The sequence below is a fragment of the Balaenoptera acutorostrata genome, chromosome 8 (genome assembly GCF_949987535.1).
Source record: "Balaenoptera acutorostrata chromosome 8, mBalAcu1.1, whole genome shotgun sequence".
NCBI classification, from domain to species: Eukaryota; Metazoa; Chordata; class Mammalia; order Artiodactyla; family Balaenopteridae; genus Balaenoptera; species Balaenoptera acutorostrata.
The window spans coordinates 69,465,767-69,487,095 of NC_080071.1; the positions used below are offsets into that span (position 1 = coordinate 69,465,767).

The window sequence follows — 21,329 nt, forward strand, 5'->3', positions numbered from 1 at the left end:
CAACATTCAGTAGTCTAGAAGGCTTCTGACCTTTAAGGGGGCCCAGAGCAAGAAAGGCATATGATGCATATCCAGGCTGGGGTACAAGCAATTCTGCTACTTGGATCACAAAACCCAAGAGGCTCTAGCTCTATGACATTAGAAGTATCTCTGGCGGGAAAATATGCCACGTGGAGTTATGACAAGTCCCGACCGGAAAATCCCAGCCGAGACCTCTAGGAATTACACACCATTTAATACACAACTCCTGACATACTTCTGGGTCCTGGCAGAGACAGACTACCTAACCATGGGTCACGGATTGATCTTGTAGCCAGAATTGCCCATCATACACAAGGTTTTGTTAAAAACCATCATAATGTTGAGCAGGTCCAACAGCAATCCATTGTAAGATGGAAGCAGTACATTTGGGATTGATGTGAGCAGGGGCAGACGCACAAGTGAACTGCATAAGCAGGTGGTCCAAATCCCCACGTCATCTACCACTGTGCTGGCACCTTTCACTAAGCTCATACCTATGGCTGCATGGGGACCAAGAGAGGGCACGTATGACAAGCTGACAGAGGAAGACAAAAACTAAGCTTGGGGTGTGGGTGCAAGCAGCTGAAAATGGATGGCAGCTGCCCTGCAGCCTCAGTCAGGAGTGGACTTGAAATATAGTGGCAAGGAAAAATCCCACCAATGGGTATAGTTCTGGGTAGTGCAAATGATCCTTTACTTTGTAGGGAATAAATAGGAGTTTAGAATAAATATGAACTCATGAGCAGTGGCTTGCCCTGGGAGAGGAAGTACTGGAAAATCTGGAATTGGGATTGAAGGGAGACTGGGGTAGAGGCATATATATGAATCCATGGGCGTGGGTATAAAGTGTGAAGATCTTTGTATTCCAAGTTAACATCCACTAGAGGGCATCCACCACAAAAGAGACACTTTGCTGAGACTGCATCACAGCCTGATCTCGCTTCATTTCCTTCCCTCATGGGTCTTGATTCTGAGAACACTTCTTAACAACCATAGTCTCTGTCTCAGGGGAACCCAACCTGCAACAGGTGTAAGCACCCTTTCTGCAAGGTCTTTAGGGATACCTCGTATTTAAAAACTTCCACATTTTTGCAGCAATTTATGCCGAGTGAAATTTTTAATAAAGGTTATAAATATCTTCATTATCAGTTAGGTTCAGATTTTGCAGTCAAATTAGTTTCAAAAAATATTTGTTGTTTAGGGTTTTTGAATTTCCGAATTCTGAATTAGGAATTGTAGACCAGTATTTAGAAACTGAACATCTTTGTTTTTCTAAGACAGCTACAGTTTAGCAAACCATGCCTTATGATCAAGGTCCCTCAAAGATTTGAATTTTACATAGATAAATAATGAAGTCCTTTAAATTAATCTGTAATTGGATAGACCTAAACTAATCTATGAAAGGAAGTTTATGAGTTACCATATCTATGGTAACTGGGCATGTAATTTCAAAAAACAGTCCTAAGTATTTAGCCCCTTGTCATAACTTAGGAGTTGAGAGACTTCAGATGAGACACTACAAAGGATTTAATAAAGAAAAGGAAAATTCTCTAGCTCAGATTTTTCTGGTCTTCCACTCCAGCCCAAGCCTTGGGCCTCAACCTCAGGGCTTGAATAAAATGGAAAGCATCAAAAATCTCAAAAAAGCATGGTTTTGACTATCTTTGGGGCAAGCCACCATAATATGAAGGTAGTAGAGCAGGAGGACATTTGTCTAAGAAAATGAAAAAATTCATCACCTAGCCACATTCTACAATACTCTCAAGCCCCGTATTTTGCAAGATAGTAGATGGGGAAATACAGGGTAACTTTAGATGAGAAGTTGTTAGATCAAAAACATAACTTTGGATATAAAATTGTTTAAGATGGAAAAATCTCTACTATCCTAGAGTTAGTGTGTCTGTGATTTTAAAATGGTAATTTAGAGCCATGTTAAATATATATATATACACTCATAATTATTCTTTTAACCAATATAAAATATTTAATAATAATGGCTGGAATCATCATTGCTTTCAAAGACCTGTTTTTACTACTATTCCTCTGAACCCTATTCCCTATCCCTTTGATCTTTATAATGTATCTGGGAAAGACAGAGGGTACATATGATTATCCACATTTTAAAGAGGAGGAAATAGAAAACTAAATAGTTCATCTAAAATCACATGACTAATAAGTGGGCAAAGCTATAACCAAAGCCACTCTAATACCATGTCCCTTTCACTTCATACTTCATCACGTGGACAAAGCAAAACAAAAACAAAAACACAATGTCTGTGTGCTGTAGAATGTAAAGTCTTCTTTTAATTGAGCATGTGGACAAAAGTAGTGATTTTTTTTTTAGCCTTCCAGTAAGTAAAACATTGAAGAACTGTCTCATTGGTCTTTTCAAGCAAAGAAACTGACTTGAACAGGTATTGAGACATATACTATTCTTGATGAAAGCTAAATTGGTCATTTTGAATCCCCAGGATGAGTTATCAATTTGGTAAAGACCCCTTAACATTCCCTTTATATCCACTGTTATTGTTTAACATTGGATCTGATGTTAAAACTATAATGCTATATATTCTATTACAAATAAATAATAAATAATTTCAGGCGAAAATGCATTGTTATTAGAGCAGATCTCTTTCATTACATAGCTTGCTACTTAACTAGTCACTTTTCTGAGGAACAAAATCCTGTGCAAAACCATTGACATATAGTGAAAATATTGAGTTTAGAAGTCAATGAATGACACTGTACTATAACTTCAAACATGCCACTACTTTGCTGAGACTATGAACCAATCACTTCAATTTTTTGAATTTTAATTTTCTTATTTGTGAAATGATAATAATAGTACCCATTCTCAAGTAATTCACAATATTGTCACAATTTTGGAATTCAATAAACTTACATGAAATTCCTCTGTTTTTAAATGATGAGCTAATTGATTTGGCTCTTCTTATCCTGTTACTTACGTGGGCACTTCTTGACACAAAATGCTCCATAGGTGTATTTTGCATTGAAGTTATGCTCCAGTTGAAAGGTTGTTGGATTGTAGACAAAAGTTTGTGGACACTGAGTAACACATGCTCCGCTATCATTGAAGTTCATGCAGGCCTGCAACACAGCAAAGATTAATTTTGTTTTAAAAATAACCTTCATAATACTTGTTAAAGGGACACTGCTACAACAGTTCTGTGATAGGTTGTATTGTTTACTCAGCGTACATCTATTTCATAAAAACTGGAAAATCTGATAACTTTCTAGTTGTAAGGGCTTATTTTTTAACTTCATATTTGTTTTGTACTTCTCAATTTTATAAAACTGGTTTTCTAATGTCAGTAAATACATCATCTACAGTTATTGATGTTCTAATTGCTTGGTATCTATCCATTGATTTCTAAACTGAGAATTGGTTTAAATTATTAAAGTTAGATAATAGTGAAAACTTATTTAAGCTTACCCTTACCCAAAGGGTTTATGTTGAGTCTTAGAGTCTGGCAGTGACAACTAAATCTCCATTTGTACAGGCTAGACTTTCCTTAAAGCTGGTTTGGAGAGTTCAGTGCCTTAAGTGATATGGTAAGTCCATTCATCACCATTGTATAGTGAGAAAATGTGATGGTCATTCAAACTGGACTTAGAGAAAAGTCTCTGGCAGGTGACTAGTCAAGTGTAAATGTAGGGGGTATGATGCCAAAATGTAAAGAAGTAGCTATACTCAGCCCATAATTAAATAATATGATACCATTTCCTATATGGTCTTTTTCATAATGTCATACCATTTACTAAAAGTCACCAGTTCAAGTAAATTTGTTTCTGCTGACATATATTTGTATTGAGACCTCAATTTGTTAATATGTTCAAATGCATTTGAGAATGATTAAAAACAATTGTGCCACCTAAGAGCTAGGTATCTGATATAAAAAGAGAACATATGTATAAGTACATAAAAACATGGGATTAGCAAAATAGGGGATGAACTAATTATCTTAATTTAACAATTTAAACATTCATAGGAATAATTTAGGCCTTGGAAGGCAAGCTAATGTGAACTCAAGCTATATTTTACATATCATCATAGATTGTATGTATGGTTATTAATAAGCACTAATTTATTCTGTTTCCTCAAAACATTTTCTTAATTGTTGTTTTAGCAAGCACTTTATCGCAAACATGACAATTCCCTGATGATGGTCTACGAGATGCATAATCAGAACGAGACTCACCGATAATACATTATTCACTAAGATGACACTCACCAGGAAGAATCTATTAAAAACCAATCTAGGAAACTCAGTAAGTTTTAATTTATGGGTATAAAACTTCATGTGTCCTTATAATTGCTTTACTAATATATTTTATACAGTGTTGTGCACAGATTGCTTGGCAACAAAGGGACATAAGCCAGAGAAATCAAACAAGTTTACCTTCCGGATAGCATACAATACAACATAACTTACACCAAGGTCTTGGTCTGGCATTCTTGAACATTCTGTACTAAATGCCAAAGTGGAATCACTGGACCATTCCATAAAAGTAATGAAATGAGAATTCTGAAGCTCACTCAGCACTCTGCTTATTGTGATAATGGAACCATGAAAAAAATGCAGTGAAGCTTCTAAGTGAAAGTTAACGTCAATTGTTGGTGTTTATTGTTGCTACTGTTTTGAAATTGCTAACAAACACTTTTCAGCATCTTCCAGATCAAGCTTCAATCCCATGTCTGGTGACAGGCAAGGGAAAGGGTCTCGGTTCAAGATCTGCTGAGCATCTTCTGTATATTTTTAACATTTTTCTTCTCTTTCCTTCTTCCTCCCTACTCATTTCTGCAATACACACTTCTGTTTCACTATAAAATTAGGATAGACAAATTACGTTTCTTGTGACATTAAGAAAAGTAAGAAATTACTATGTATCTACATCATAAGAGCTATAATCTGTAATTTGCTTATTTCCAGAATTAAGTGCCAAATTGAAAAAAAGACTCAGTTCTAAATATATCTGTGTATTCTCTGGATATTTGAGAGGGGAAAAAAACCAAAATAAATTCCTGTGTGCATTTTTAGCAACAAAAATAGTTTATTATTTTATGATTTTTAGCTTAAAATGAAAATAATGCTCTGTGTGTATGAAATTTCATTAACTATAGCTCACAGAATTGCCTGCATGTATTCAAAAGAATAGAAAGACATTTATCAGGGATATCAAAATGTAATTAAAAAGTGGCCCCTACAAGCTATAAATGTTAATTTTGAGGACATAAAAGTGTCCTCTTCTAAAATAAAAATCACACAGATTAGCATATAAATCGCTTTAAATGAGCATTTGTAAATCTTATAAATCTTGAATAATATTAGCTTGTAAACAATATAAACTGTAAAATAGTTAAATTCATAAATTTATGTGCTTTAATCTTGAAATTTATATTTGAGAAATAAAATGCAAGTGCCCCCACTCAGAAGACTCGACTCAGCGATGCAACAGCACACATAGATAATCACCGTAAATTCTGGAAGGATGCTGTTAGCTTTTTACAAGATATCTCAATATGTTCTCCTTCATGTTTTCCAATAAATCTCACTCATAATATAAATTGTAATCAGAAAGACATAATTCATTTAGTAGAACAGAACAATCCTAGTTAATTAATAGCCACCCAGTGAGGGAATGACTTCTAGGAAGTCAGAGTCTCTTTCTTAACCCTAAAATGGCAAAATTTGATCTTATCTTAATAAGATATTAAAGACTCAATGTGCCTGAGTCAAACAAGGATGGAAGGGAGGACCAGAGAGTGAAAGGGAGAGCTGCCAGACTTACAAAGCAGTCGGTGTCCTTAGGTCCCGAGCAACCTCCAGCACATTCTCGGTGACAGCAGTCACTAACGTAGGGTCCGTAGCATCTGCCATCACACTGTTCTGCACAGACAGTCCTTGTCACTGCAGAAGACAGAGATAGGTCCTCATCAAAGTCAGCCACCAAGAGAAACTTCTAAGGGGATTTGGAGTAGCTGAGAAAAGCTGAGCCCTGGAGAAACAATGTACTCAACTGTCATTGACTCAGCTCAGCAAACATTTACTGAACGAAGTCTGAAATTGATCAAAATTACTGCATAAAACCCTTCAAAATTAATACATGAATTTGTTTTCTATATTCTTTCTTGTTCCAGTAAATACTTACAGGCTTTACAAAAAATCACACAACTTAGCAAGAAAGAATCAAATTTAGAACAACTGAATGCGACATTTTGGTAGGTTGTGAAGGATGGAGTCAGCAGTGAAGTCAACTTACAGTGTGCACAGTGAGGGCCTGCGGCGGGAGGTGTCCCCAGGAACGAGTGCAAGATTTTTGGTAGTCAATGCAGAAAGGGGAACAGAAACTTTTACATGATTCACATTATATCATTCCCATCAGATACATTGATGATAGGTGATAAAATGGATATGTGACTGACAAATAAATAGGTAGGTAGGCAGGCAGATAGATAGATAGATGATAGATAGATAGATAGATAGATAGATAGATAGATAGATAGATGATAGCTAGATAGACAGACAAAGAGAGATAGATAATGGATCTGTAGTAGGACAACTGTTTCTATTCCTGAGATTTAAGTCAAATTTCTACTAAGATTTCTGAAAAAGGAGGGACTTGTGTAAGGAACAGAGCAACACCCCAGAAGGAAGGAAAGAAGGAAGGAGGAAAGGAAGAGAGGGAGGGAGGGAGATATATTCATAGTAAACACAACAAAAACTTCTATTAGTTTTTTCTTATAACATCCTTCAATCCAAGCTGACAGCAGTATGTCAAGGTATACATTGGACATCAAAATTATAGTATTGAGGGACACATTTCTGCTTATCACACTTATGCCAAAGATATATTTTAAAAGTATTTAGAGAAATGAATTTTACAGCATATGTGTAGCACATTATTTCTTTGCTTCTGTATTTCCACTTCAGCCTTGTTTCTTCCCACCTCTTTGAGTTCTTCAAAGCTTCCTTCACTGCTATTACAGCGAGACACCACTCTAGTGTTCCTCAGAGCTGGTCTTCACAATTTTCTTTGGGCTAAGGGCTCATATAACTGGATGAAATCATTCATCTCTACTTTGCATACTACCTATAGGTAGATAACATCAGATCCAGATCTGAATTCTCTATTGAGATGCAACATGTATTTCTAGGCGTCTACAAAAGTTCTCATTTAGATGTACAAAATGGAATGTATCATTTCCCCACCTCCACCATTGAGTATATCTCTCTTATTTGTTCCCTTACCTCAATTAATAATAGTACCATCCATCCAGTAGCTCAACTAAATTTTGGGGACATGTTTTCTATTTCTCCTTTCTCCTCACCCTCACTTCTCATACCTAATAAAAATCCCAAATACTAGCAATATTTATTTTTCATTACTGTTCCTCCTCTCTACTCCAACTTTGTTCTGAGACTCACCTCTAAATTATTACATAGGCTTCTAAAAGATTTCTCAGATCACAATCCTCTATGCCACTCTAAAAGTAATGATTTGAAAACATGGGCCACTGCATATAAATCAGTGTTGTTGCACAGTATGAAGCTTACTTCCCATCTCTGCACTAGAGGAGTAAACCCTTAGCAAGGAATAAAAGTCCTCTATCAATTGACCACCATTTCTACCAGCATCTCTCACTACTCTCACTGTGATCTTCACATCCAGACAGGGAAATACCATTTGTGGTCCCCAGTTCCTTTCATGGTACTCAATTGTGATTTTCACTGCCTTTTCACAATGCATTCCTTCATGATGAAAAAAACCCTTTCCGGCTTCTCTGTCTAGCAAATACTCATTCATAAGATCCACTTAAGGTGCCATTTTGCTCTGAAACCTTTTCAGACACATCTCTACCCTGTGTTAATCTGACAAACTTGCTTCTGAGCAAGTAAGCAGATGAACTAAATCTACTCATTAACTCTTCATATTCATACAAGTGCTTATATTAACGTTCCTATCCCACATGTCGCGGAGCAACTAGGCCCGTGAGCCACAATTACTGAGCCTGCGCGTCTGGAGCCTGTGCTCCGCAATAAGAGAGGCCGCGACAGTGAGAGGCCCACGCACCGCGATGAAGAGTGGCCCCCGCTCGCCGCAACTAGAGAAAGCCCTCGCACAGAAACGAAGACCCAACACAGCCATAAATAAATAAATTAAAAAAAAAAAAAAAAAGAGTTGCTCATTGAAATGGCAGACATATATTAAGTAATCAAATTACTAGATTTGAAATCAGTGTTATCACAGGACAGTCTACTAATTTGTTTTTAGTTGACAGGCTTTGCTCAGCTGGAAAATAGTATGAAGTGAGATAGCAATCATATCCTATAAATCATATCATGTTTTAATCCTAGACATATATGTCTAAGTGTTCATTTCTCTTTTTAACTCTATGGTGATTTAAGGTAACTATACAAAATGTTTCAATTTCTCTTTATTTATATACTTTGGTCTTTCCTACCAAATGAGGAAATTAATGTATATAGTATTTAAAGAAATAACCATGATTTTATTTTTATAAATTATTTATTAAGTGTTCATAAGATAATTTCTCTCATTGAGTACACCATTTAAATATAAAAACAATATGTTAGAAAAAGGATCTAACGTAGTACAACCTTAGGTTCAATAATAATTATTATACTGTGTAACTTTTAAAACATGTATTCAAATTATTCAATCATATGTGTTGTCAACTATAAATTTTTCAAAATAGCAATTTCTTCCATACAGTGGTCACCTATCTCACATTTTCTTAGGACACTTTGATGTTAGAGATGCCATTCCATTTCAGGAACATGCAAAGAAACATCCTTCTAAGTCATTATTTTTTAAAATTTTGATTTAAGATATTAAAAGGGAATTCTGGGATTTGTTTCAAAAGCAGTCTACAATTGATTTTTTTCAAAAGGTAAGATACATTTAACACTAAAAAGCACTATTTGTTATCATAGTTTTCACACGCCTAAAGTTCAATAAGCATGAAACATATTTAGAAATCTTTGCTTGACAGATAATAAGTAAGCAAAAGAACAAAGCAATAAGCTTAATCTCTAAATAATGATGAGACACTGTTAACATTTCTTCACATTGTTATGAGTTTTGTTTCCAGAAAGAAAACTTTCCCTTTGTACAGTCTGTTTAATGGCACTTGCTGATTAATAAGCATTACTTAATATGAATTAAACACATCAAACTATACTCATATTTTATTATGATGGAAACACAAAACAAAAAACAGGTCCTGAAATGAATGAGATAATTCACTTAGCCTCCATGGGAACATTAACTTATAATTGCTTTGGTTATATTAATTTCCATCCTTGCTTGACTATTATTTCATTAGAATTTTTTTCCCCTATATTTATTATCTTTTCTAAATTGCTTCATTGGGTACATTACAATATTTGGGTTGAATTTTAACTAGCTTGTTCTTTAGTGGTATAACACTAACTCTGATTGTTTAACATAAAAGATAAAACCTGGGAAATTAAAATGCTTATTACATTAGGGTCAGTAAATTTGAAATTGGAAATGGGGATTCATTCAAAATATCCATGAGAATAAGATGGATATTGGTTCCTTAACGTTTAAGGAACCAAGCATTCTGTAGTAGTAAGAGGATGCTGCTGACAGAATATCTATCATCTCAAAAAAACTACAGTATTTATAAGTAGGTTTATTATATCAGCATTTCACTAATAAAAACAAGGGCTTAATTACTCCTTAAAATATAATAATAACTACACTTAAAGTTACTCCCTTAGAAGAAATTAATTTTATTTGAAGAACTTTAGCAATTTACTAATCAAATATTTACTGTTACTTCTTATGAGTTACAAAAGGAAAATGAACATTCATAAATGATGCAAAACAGAGCACTGACATCACGGTGACTAACCAAAGGATCGCTGCCCATTAAAAAATAAATGAGGTAGGGCTTCCCTGGTGGTGCAGTGGTTGGGAATCCGCCTGTCAATGCAGGGGACATGGGTTCGAGCCCTGGTCTGGGAGGATCCCACATGCCGCGGAGCAACTGGGCCCGTGAGCCACAATTGCTGAGCCTGCGCGTCTGGAGCCTGTGCTCTGCAGCGGGAGAGGCCGCGATGGTGAAAGGCCCGCGCACCGCGATGAGGAGTGGCCCCCGCTTGCCACAACTGGAGAAAGCCCTCGCACAGAAACGAAGACACAACACAGTCATAAATAAATAAATAAATTTAAAAAAATAAATAAATTTAAAAAAAATAAATGAGGTAAATTTAGGCAAAGTCTTTGTGTTTTCTTCCTTCGTTTTACACCCTGCCCCTTTTTTCCTCCTCCCCATCCATTCCTCCTTCATCATCTCCTCCATCTTCGCACCCTCAGTGCCTTCTGCTTCTCTTCACTTCCTTTACCCAGTGGCTCTGAGCCAGGCTTTCTATTAGATCATTGAACAGGATTCTTGCATCAGTGAAAATTTTGATTTAGTTGATAATCAGTGGGGCCCAAGATTTTCCATTCGAATAAACTCCCAGGTTATGTCACTGCCTACTAGTCTACAGACCTCATTTGGAATAGCAGGATATAGAGTACTTTAAAAAAAAATGCCTGGGGATCACCTAATTCCTATTAAATCAAAATTACCTGCCATGTTCTAGGATTTGATACTTTTAATAAGCTCCCCAGGTGATTTCCAATATGCAGTCTAGAGCTGAAAACCATTATTCTACCCAGTGAAAATGGGAAAAACTCTAGGTTATTTCCACCATTTGATTGATTGACTAATTATTCTTTGTCTGAGATTTAATCACACTGACTGTCCTCATCCTTTAATTTCCTATTGGTGTTGTTAAGCCCTCTATCACTAATAGGGAGATTAAGCAAACAGAACTGATGTGCAAGCAAGTAGGAAAATGTGGAAAGAAAAAGACCTAAAGTGGGAACAGAAATATTGCTTGGCTAATTCTGAAGGCAAAAATTTCAGATAAGTAAGAGACAGTCAGAAAACTGTTCCTTTCTCTTACCCAGCAGCTATTTACGTGACAAGTAACCTGAGCAGTCCCCAATTACATTGCTAAGCATATTTTAAAGCATGCTTATTTTTATTTCATTCTATTTCAGTTAGTATTCAATGACCTGCACCTCTATGCTGCCTAGATTAGTTCTGTTTATTGACCAAATTTTGACAAACTGTGTCCGTGAAACACATTGTGTCCATTAAACAGATAGTACTTCAGTGGAATGGTTTTAGTGTTAGGCTGTTTTCAGTTACAAACTTGGAGGTTTGAACAAGAAGAAAAATGCTTGGGTTAAAGCAGAGGTGATTTGGGTTGGATGTGAAGAATTTATTGACTATTAGAGTGATAAAAACACTGTAATGAGCCACTGAATGGGCTTCTTGAGTCTTTATTTGTCAGTATTGAAGGGAAATCTCTTCTGAACGCCTTAGATCTCCACTAAATTAAAGACAGTGGGCCTGATGAAATGCTTTCTAGAGGTACCCTCTAGTTCTACAATCTAATATTTATTCCTATGAGTGGTGAAATTGTGACTGCCCCCCCTGCAAAATGAACGTTTTGGGTTTTGTAACATGCTTCTAGAAAGCTACTATCATCAGAATCGACTTTAAATGAAGCAAATAAAGCTCATAGACCATTCAAGAATATTACTTCCAGAGCATGCTGAAATGTGTAGAAAATCAGGTTTAATGACACTAACACTAAACTATATACCACTATTAATTTTCCCAGGGGAGAATAATTGGACACATCTGTGTGTCCAGTGCCTGATAGACTGTAAGAATCACAAAGAAAGATGCCTGGTCCTCTTCCTACTTTCTGATTCAATAAGTCTAGGGAAGGGGCCAGACAATTCATTTTTTTATTGGGAGTCCCAAGGTTTTCAGAAGTAGCCTTTATAAACCAATATTTTAAAACCTCTCTTCTAAGATACTCTCTCCTTCTTATTGTGTGGCTACTGCAGGAAGGGTAAAGCATTTATGTAGATGGGAAGGCAGAGATGGAGATAGGTCTTAAACTGGACTGCTGCTTCCTATCTCACATTAGATCACAGAATAATTGACAATAATTGTTGCCACACAGAGTCAAGCCTCAAGATACATAAAGACTATATCCTGATCTGGACAGGGAAGGAATTTTGAATTTTAATAATTTAATATTTTATCAGTTATTTTAACCAGCAGCATAAGGCCTAATGCATTGAAAAAAAGGCTAAGTAGAATTATAAAAACATATCTGGGCTTTCTAAACTACCAGAATTATACTCATTTTCACTTCACAGAAGAAAATATAACATTATCTTTTATTTCTAATTAGTCTGGTGATAGCTACTCCAAAGGAACTGACCATTCATACCATAAGGCGAACACCCCTAAAAGTATTATAATGGTTTAATCTTATATGCAATAACTGCTACAGTTCACCTGAAAAACATGGCAGATACCTGCAAAGCCCTTACTGAAACTGAAATTCAGAGTCAGTAAGTAAAAGTATGCGTAAATTTGGCAGCTACTAATCAGGTTTGACCCTTGTCCCAGTTAATTCCCTGGTGACCCATGGGCTATGACATGATAATATTGTTAGTTATGTCAAATAGGAAAGGAATCTTGTCTAATCTATTCTTCATCAACAGCTGCTTTATTCATTTATTTAATGAAGTTTTATTCAAACTATTTTTAAAAGACATGCTCAGTGGTTCATTAAGGGACCTTAAAGCTGATTTTAAACTACCCTCTTGGCCACCAGGGAAATTCTCCCTTATTAACAGGCTATTAACATCAGCAAAGTTTATGAGTCAGGATTAAAAAAAACAAAACCGAAAACAATATTGCCCTATTACCTGAACTATAAAAGTATTCTTGAGGGTGAGTGTGAGTTTTTGCATAATCTTTCCAAGACTATATATATAGATTCCAAGATAACAACGGAAGTGTATGAATTGGCATAATGAAACCATAAATAGTATTTAAAAATATATTTTTACATTAGAATTGATGGCTACACCTTACAATACACAAATAAATGATATACTGGAAATAAAGTGATTAAAAAATGGAATTATCTTATCATGGATGTGTTACAAACCAAAAAATGAGGAAAAGTTGACATTCAACTTTTCCAAATCACCTTGCATTATAGCAGACCAAACATCTCTATATCCAGACTTGATGAAAACGAACACACACACACACACGCACGCACACACACAATCTGTTTTGCTTATCCTAGCTCCCTATCCAGAATATCAGTAAACTGAAATAAAGACAATCTCTCCTACCCAGTATATATCTGGATGAGTTTCCTTCTGAAATTGGCAAAAAAAATGTCAATTTTGTAATGAAAATAATCAGAAAATATTAAAATGGAAAAGACAGACCCTCATCAGGTAAGCAATGAATAAATATTTGTTGAACTAATGAATGATGCTAGTCTAAAATTCTCATTTTAGGAGGAAGTTAAAATCCAAGTAAATTGACTTGCTCATGGACAAATCCAAAATAATGTCCATACATCTCTAAGAGATATCACTATCTCATCAGGGTTTTCCAGGCAATATCTAGTTTCTTAATATCACAGCAAAGCCCACATCTAATAATCAAATAATATTCACTTTGGAAATTAAAATACCAAACGATGCTCAAATGCAAGGTGAAATACTACATTTAATAGCACAAGAAAACTGGAAATTAGCTATCCTCAGCTAAATCAATGTGCTCCTTTCTGATGTCAATTTTTTTTTCATCCAAATACACACTCAATCACGTTGTTTCTGTCTCAGAAGGAAGGATGTTCTTTTCCTGCTTTAGAAAGTTCCTGAGCTCTAGATTACCCAGTCCATTAATGTTCAAGTCCAAATTTTTGCATTGCAAATTATTTATATTCTCTCATCTATAATCAGCTTCTTTCTTTACTGGCCATTTCTTCATGGCTAATAGTTGAGACTCTCATATTTAAAATAAAAATTTAAAAATAATCTTTCTTTTACCTCATGCTCTTCATTACCCTCAGAAAGCCAAGCATTTTTCAAGAGTCACTTATAACACATTTTCTGCTGTATCTCAAATATCTATCTCCAGCCCCTTTTCACAATATCTCTAAATATCTCATCTTAGTTTCCAATTAGTAACTGATATTTATTAGGCATTTCTACTTGGATGAATAAGAAATATCTAAGACTCATAAAGGACATAACTAAGCTTTTATTTCCATCCTCAATCCAGCCACAGCACTAATCTCCGCCTATATTCTTGATCTCAGTGACTACTGCCATCGTTGATTTAACTGATCCAACTTCTAACTTGGAACCCAATCTCAAATTTCTTCTCTTCTCTCCCTCACAGCCAAATTGGTTGGTCACCAATCCTCATTATATACTCTACTGTCTATTTCTTAAATTTCCTTTTTTCCATCCTGTTTTTTTCATGTTCTAAACTCCTGTTCTGCCTATCTGATGTCTACACATTCTTCAAAGGTCAAGTCAATAGAAATCCCTTTGTTAACCCTTCATTGAATCCCTTACCTAGGACCCCTTACCTTGCATACCCCTCAAAGTTTGTTCTTGGTGAACTCATTTCATGGGATACAGATTTCTATTACAGCCCTAACCCCATTACGTTGTAACTGGGTACTTCTGTGACCATCTACATCATGAATACAGAATATTGGAGGCACAAACCAATTTGTATTCACCTTTTATGTTCAAACCTTAGCACAGTACCTGACACTTTAAAAGCATCAATAAATGTTTGAGAATAGTCACACACAAGCCCATATGCAAACAATCTATGGTGATAAAAACATCAGAGAGTTTCAAGGGTACTGTGCATTAATATCTATCTACACAATAATATAAACCAATAACGTACATACATGTATAGAGATAGAGATATTGAGAAAATATAGATGATACAGATATAGACAGATATATAGAGATGAATAACATATAGATAGATGACAGGTATATAGATCATACATATAGAGATAGATATATATATAGGAATAGGTATACATGTAGATATAGATATAGATAGAGTGCCAAAATAACACCATGCAGATAAATCTTCTTTGGGAGAAGTAGATCCTGACACACAGTAAGTTGGAAACTACTTTAATGATTCATATAGCACTTTCCACATTTGTTACTCTCTGGAGACAATTTAAGTATTTGCAATATTTATAATATATAAAGATTCACACTAATTGTATATGAAGAAGTCTTTCAAATCAAAATACTGTAGAAAAATTGAGCAAAGACTATGAATAGAAAGTTTAAGAAAAAAATAGTTAGAAATGCTCAGTAATTATGTAAAAAAGACGTTTGACTTCAGCTATAATCCAGGAACTATAAATTAAATCAGGGAAATGTTGTTGTGTACATAATTCTTAAATGAAAAAAAAAAATATCTAGTTTTCATGCAGGTTAAAGATTGGGCAAACTATTGGTGTGTATCAAAATTGATACAAGATTTTGGAAAAGTAATTTGCTGCTAACAAATTTGTGTATGTAAATTCACATGTGACCAAGCAGTTTTATTTCTAGCAATCTGACACGGAAAATGTGCACATATGGACAGATATGTATTTAAAATGCTCATTGGTTGTAACTGAGACTAATAGAATGTAACCTAATGTCCACTAAGAAGGAATCTGTTAAGTAAATTACAGGTCACCCAGAATTTGGGAAACTCCTGCAGCACTAAATAAAGAATGAAGTTAATCTCAATCTTCTGAAATGAAAGGATTTTGAAAATATAATGTACAATGAAATAAAAGTGACAGAAGAGTAAATATAGTGTACTCATTTTTGTAAAACAAAATCCCAGAATTTATATAGGCTTATGTGAATAAATATACACATGAATGTACACATATATACCAAACATTACCATAAAGTAATCACTTTATGGAAGAATGTAGGTTGGGGGGAATGGTGCTCATTGATGGGGATACATTATCACTTTTAATTCTATACATTTGAGTATCACAAAAATTTTTCTAAAAAAAAACCTATAATATGAAATAATCTATGAATTTGGCAGAGCAAGTTAATTATCCCAGTGTTACATATGAAGAAATTAACATTTAAAAAATATTTAACTAGCTTATCCTAGGTCACGTAATTTATTATAAAGTAGGGTTTTAAATTAATTTCCAGAGTTGTATATATCTTCCTTAATATGTTTACATTAAAGAGCCACAAACAATAGGTGTCTAAAGACCAAAGGGAGTGAGGGTGGGAGGAACATTGTTCCAAAAACTATTTAAAATACAACAAGGGAGGAGGAACTAAGATGGCGGAGTAGAAGGATGTGCTCTCACCCCCTCTTGCGAGGACACCAGAATCAGAACTAGCTGCTGGACAATCATCGACAGGAAGACACTTGAACTCACGTAAAAAGATACCCCACATCCAAAGACAAGGAGAAGCCACAATGAGACGGTAGGAGGGGTGCAATCACAGTAAAATCAAATCCCATAACTGGTGGGTGGGTGACTCACAGACTGGAGAACACTTATACCACAGAAGTCACCCACTGCAGTGAAGGTTCTGAGCCCCAAGTCAGGCTTACCAACCTGGGGGTCCAGCAATGGGAGGAGGAATTCCTAGAGAATCAGATTTTGAAGCCTAGTGGGAATTGATTGCAGGATTCGACAGGACTGGGGGAAACAGAGACTCCACTATTGGAGGGCACACACAAAGTAGTGTGCACATCGGGACCCAGGGGAAGGAGCAGTGACCCCAGGGGAGACTGAACCAGTCCCACCTGCTAGTGTTGGAGGGTCTCCTGCAGAGGCGGGGGATGGGGGGCTGTGGCTCATGGTGGGGATAAGGACACTGGCAGCAGAAGTTCTGGGAAGTACTCCTTGGCATGAACCCTCCCAGCGTCTGTCATTAGTCCCACCAAAGAGCCCAGGTAGGCTCCAGTGTTGGGTTGCCTCAGGCCAAACAACCAACAGGGAGGGAACCCAGCCCCACCCATCAACAGTCAAGTGGATTAAAGTTTTACTGAGCTCTGCCCACCAGAGCAACAGTCAGCTCTACCCACCACCAGTCCCTCCCATCCAGCCTCTTAGATAGCCTCATCCACCAGAGGGCAGACAGCAGAAGCAAAAACTACAATCCTGCAGCCTGTGGAACAAAAACCACATTCACAGAAAGACAGACACGATGAAAAGGCAGAGGGCTATGTACCAGATGAAGAAACAAGATAAAACCTCAGAAAAACAACTAAATGAAGTGGAGATAGGCAACCTTCCAGAAAAAGAATTCAGAATAATGATAGCGAAGACGATCCAGGACCTAGGATAAAGAATGGAGGCAAAGATCGAGAAGATGCAAGAAATGTTTAACAAAGACCTAGAAGAATTAAAGAACAAACAGAGATGAACAATACAGTAACTGAAATGAAAACTACACTAGAAGGAATCAATAGTAGAATAACTGAGGCAGAAGAACGGATAAGTGACCTGGAAAACAGAATGGTGGAATTCACTGCTGTGGAACAGAAAAAAGAAAAAAGAATGAAAAGAAATGAAGACAGACTAAGAGATTTCTGGGACAACATTAAATGCAACAACATTCGCATTATAGGGGTCCCAGAAGGAGAAGAGAGAGAGAAAGGACCCAAGGAAATATTTGAAGTGATTATAGTCGAAAACTTCCCTAACATGGGAAACGAAAAAGCCACCCAAGTCCAGGAAGCACAGTGAGTCCCATACAGGATAAACCCAAGGAGAAACACGCCGAGACACATAGTAATCAAATTGGCAAAAATTAAAGACAAAGAAAAATTATTGAAAGCAGCAAGGGTAAAACGAAAAAAAACATACAAGGGAACTCCCTTAAGGTTAACAGCTGATTTCTCAGCACAGACTCTACAAGCCAGAAGGGAGTGGCATGATATACTTAAAGTGATGAAAGGGAAGAACCTACAACCAAGATTACTCTACCCGGCAAGGATCTCATTCAGATTCCATGGAGAAATCAAAAGCTTTACAGACAAGCAAAAACTAAGAGAATTCAACACCACCAAACAAGCTCTACAACAAATGCTAAAGGAACTTCTCTAAGTGGGAAACACAGGAGAAGAAAAGGACCTACAAAAACAAACCCAAAACAATTAAGAAAATGGTCATAGGAACATCCATATCGATAATTACCTTAAACGTGAATGGATTAAATGATCCTAACAAAAGACACAAGCTTGCTGAATGGATACAAAAACAAGACCCATATGTATGCTGTCTACAAAAGACCCACTTCAGAACTAGGGACACATACAGACTGAAAGTGAGGGGATGGAAAAAGATATTCCATGCAAATGGAAATCAAAAGAAAGCTGGAGTAGCAAAACTCATATCAGATAAAATAGACTTTAAAGTAAAGAATGTTACAAGAGACAAGAAAGGACACTACATAATGATCAAGGGATCAATCCAAGAAGAAGACATAACAATTCTAAATATATATGCACCCAACATAGGAGCACCTCAATACATAAGGCAACTGCTAAAAGCTATAAAAGAGGAAATCGACAGTAACACAATAATAGTGGGGGACGTTAACACCTCACTAACACCAATGGACAGATCATCCAAAATGAAAATAAATAAGGAAACAGAAGCTTTAAATGACACAATAGACCAGATAGATTTAATTGATATTTATAGGACATTCCATCCAAAAACAGCAGATTACACTTTCTTCTCAAGTGCGCATGGAACATTCTCCAGGATAGATCACATCTTGGGTTACAAATCAAGCCTCAGTAAATTTAAGAAAATTGAAATCATATCAAGCATCTTTTCTGACCACAACGCTATGCAATTAGAAATAAATTACAGGGAAAAAAACGTAAATAAGACAAACACATGGAGGCTAAACAATACGTTACTAAATAACCAAGAGATCACTGAAGAAATCAAAGAGGAAATCAAAAAATACCTAGAGACAAATGACAATGAAAACATGATGATCTGAAACCAATGGGATGCAGGAAAAAGCAGTTCTAAGAGGGAAGTTTATAGCTATACAAGCCTACCTCAAGAAACAAGAAAAATCTCAAGTAAACAATCTAACCTTACACCTAAAGGAACTAGAGAAGAAGAACAAACACAACGCAAAGTTAGCAGAAGGAAAGAAATCACAAAGATCAGAGCAGAAATAAATGAAATAGAAACAAAGAAAACAATAGCAAAGATCAATAAAACTAAAAGCTGGTTCTTTGAGAAGACAAACAAAATTGATAAACCATTAGCCAGACTCATCAAGAAAAAGAGGGAGAGGACTCAAATCAATAAAATTAGAAATGAAAAAGGAGAAGTTACAACAGACACTGCAGAAATACAAAGCATCCTAAGAGACTACTACAAGCAACTCTATGCCAATAAAATGGACAACCTGGAAGAAATGGACAAATTCTTAGAAAGGTATAACCTTCCAACACTGAACCAGGAAGAAACAGAAAATATGAAAAGACCAATTACAAGTAAAGAAATTGAACCTGTGATTAAAAATCTTCCAACAAACAAAAGTCCAGGACCAGATGGCTTCACAGGTGAATTCTATCCAACATTTAGAGAAGAGTTAACACCCATCCTTCTCAAACTCTTCCAAAATATTGCAGAGGAAGGAACACTCCCAAACTCATTCTATGAGGCCACCATCACCCTGATACCAAAACCAGACAAAGATACTACAAAAAAAGAAAATTACAGACCAATATAACTGATGAATATAGATGCAAAAACCCTCAACACAATACTAGCAAACAAAACCCAACAACACATTAAAAGGATCATACCCTATGATCAAGTGGGATTTATACCAGGGATGCAAGCATTCTTCAGTATATGCATATCAATCAATGTGATACACCATATTAACACACTGAAGAATACAAACCGTATGATCATCTCAATAGATGCAGAAAAAGCTTTTGACAGAATTCAACACCCATTTCTGATAAAAACTCTCCAGAAAGTGGGCATAGAGGGAACCTACCTCAACATAATAAATGCCATATATGACAAACCCACAGCAAACATCATTCTCAATGGTGAAAAACTGAAAGTATTTCCTTAAGGTCAGGAACAAGACAAGGATGTCCACTCTTGCCACTATTATTCAACATAGTTTTGGAAGTCCTAGCCATGGCAATCAGAGAAGAAAAAGAAATAAAAGGAATACAAATTGGAAAAGAAGAAGTAAAACTGTCACTGTTTGTAGATGACATGATACTATACATAGAGAATCCTAAAAATGCCACCAGAAAACTACTAGAGCTAATCAATGAATTTGGTAAAGTTGCAGGATACAAAATTAATGCACAGAAATCTCTTGCATTCCTATACACCAACAATGAAAAATCTGAACGAGAAATTATGGAAACGCTCCCATTTACCATTGCAACAAAAAGAATAAAATACCTAGGAATAAACCTACCTAGGGAGACAAAAGACCTGTATGAAGAAAACTATAAGACACTGATGAAAGAAATTAAAGATGATACCAAGAGATGGAGAGATATACCATGTTCTTGGATTGCAAGAATCAATATTGTGAAAATGACTATACTACCCAAAGCAATCTACAGATTCAATGCAATCCCTATCAAATTACCAATGGCATTTTTTATGGAACTAGAACAAATCATCTTAAAATTTGTATGGAGACACAAAAGACTCCGAATAGCCAAAGCAGTCTTGAGGGGAAAAAACGGAGTTCGAGGAATCAGACTCCCTGACTTCAGACTATACTACAAAGCTACAGTAATCAAGACAATATGGTACTGGTACAAAAACAGAAATATAGATCAATGGAACAAGATAGAAAGCCCAGAGGTAAACCCACGCACATATGGTCAACTAATCTATGACAAAGGAGGCAAAGATATACAATGGAGAAATGACAGTCTCTTCAATAAGTGGTGTTGGGAAAACTGACAGCTACATGTAAAAGAATGAAATTAGAATACTCCCTACCACCATACACAAAAATAAACTCAAAATAGATTAGAGACCTAAATGTAAGACCAGACACTATAAAACTCTTAGAGGAAAACATAGGAAGGACACTCTTTGACATAAATCACAGCAAGATCTGTTTTGATCCACCTCCTAGAGTAATGGAAATAAAAACAAAAATAAACAAATGGGACCTAATGAAACTTAAAAGCTTTTTCACAGCAAAGGAAACCATAAACAAGACGAAAAGACAACCCTCTGAATGGGAGAAAATATTTGCAAAGGAATCAACGGACAAATGATTAATCTCCAAAATATATA

At 35.8% G+C, this 21,329-nt stretch overlaps 1 protein-coding gene across 2 annotated transcripts in view; it reads right to left on the bottom strand.

Annotated features, from left to right (window-relative positions):
• The window catches only part of ERBB4 (erb-b2 receptor tyrosine kinase 4), a 1,149,217-nt gene that overhangs the window by 316,980 nt on the left and 810,908 nt on the right, over nt 1-21,329 (bottom strand). For both annotated transcript variants that reach the window (XM_007187864.2, XM_007187863.2), the window contains exons 6-7: nt 5,833-5,951; nt 2,988-3,129 (exon numbers count right to left, since the gene is read on the bottom strand). In XM_007187864.2, the coding sequence (XP_007187926.2) occupies nt 2,988-3,129; nt 5,833-5,951 (261 nt within the window). The remainder of the gene's footprint in view (nt 1-2,987; nt 3,130-5,832; nt 5,952-21,329) is intronic.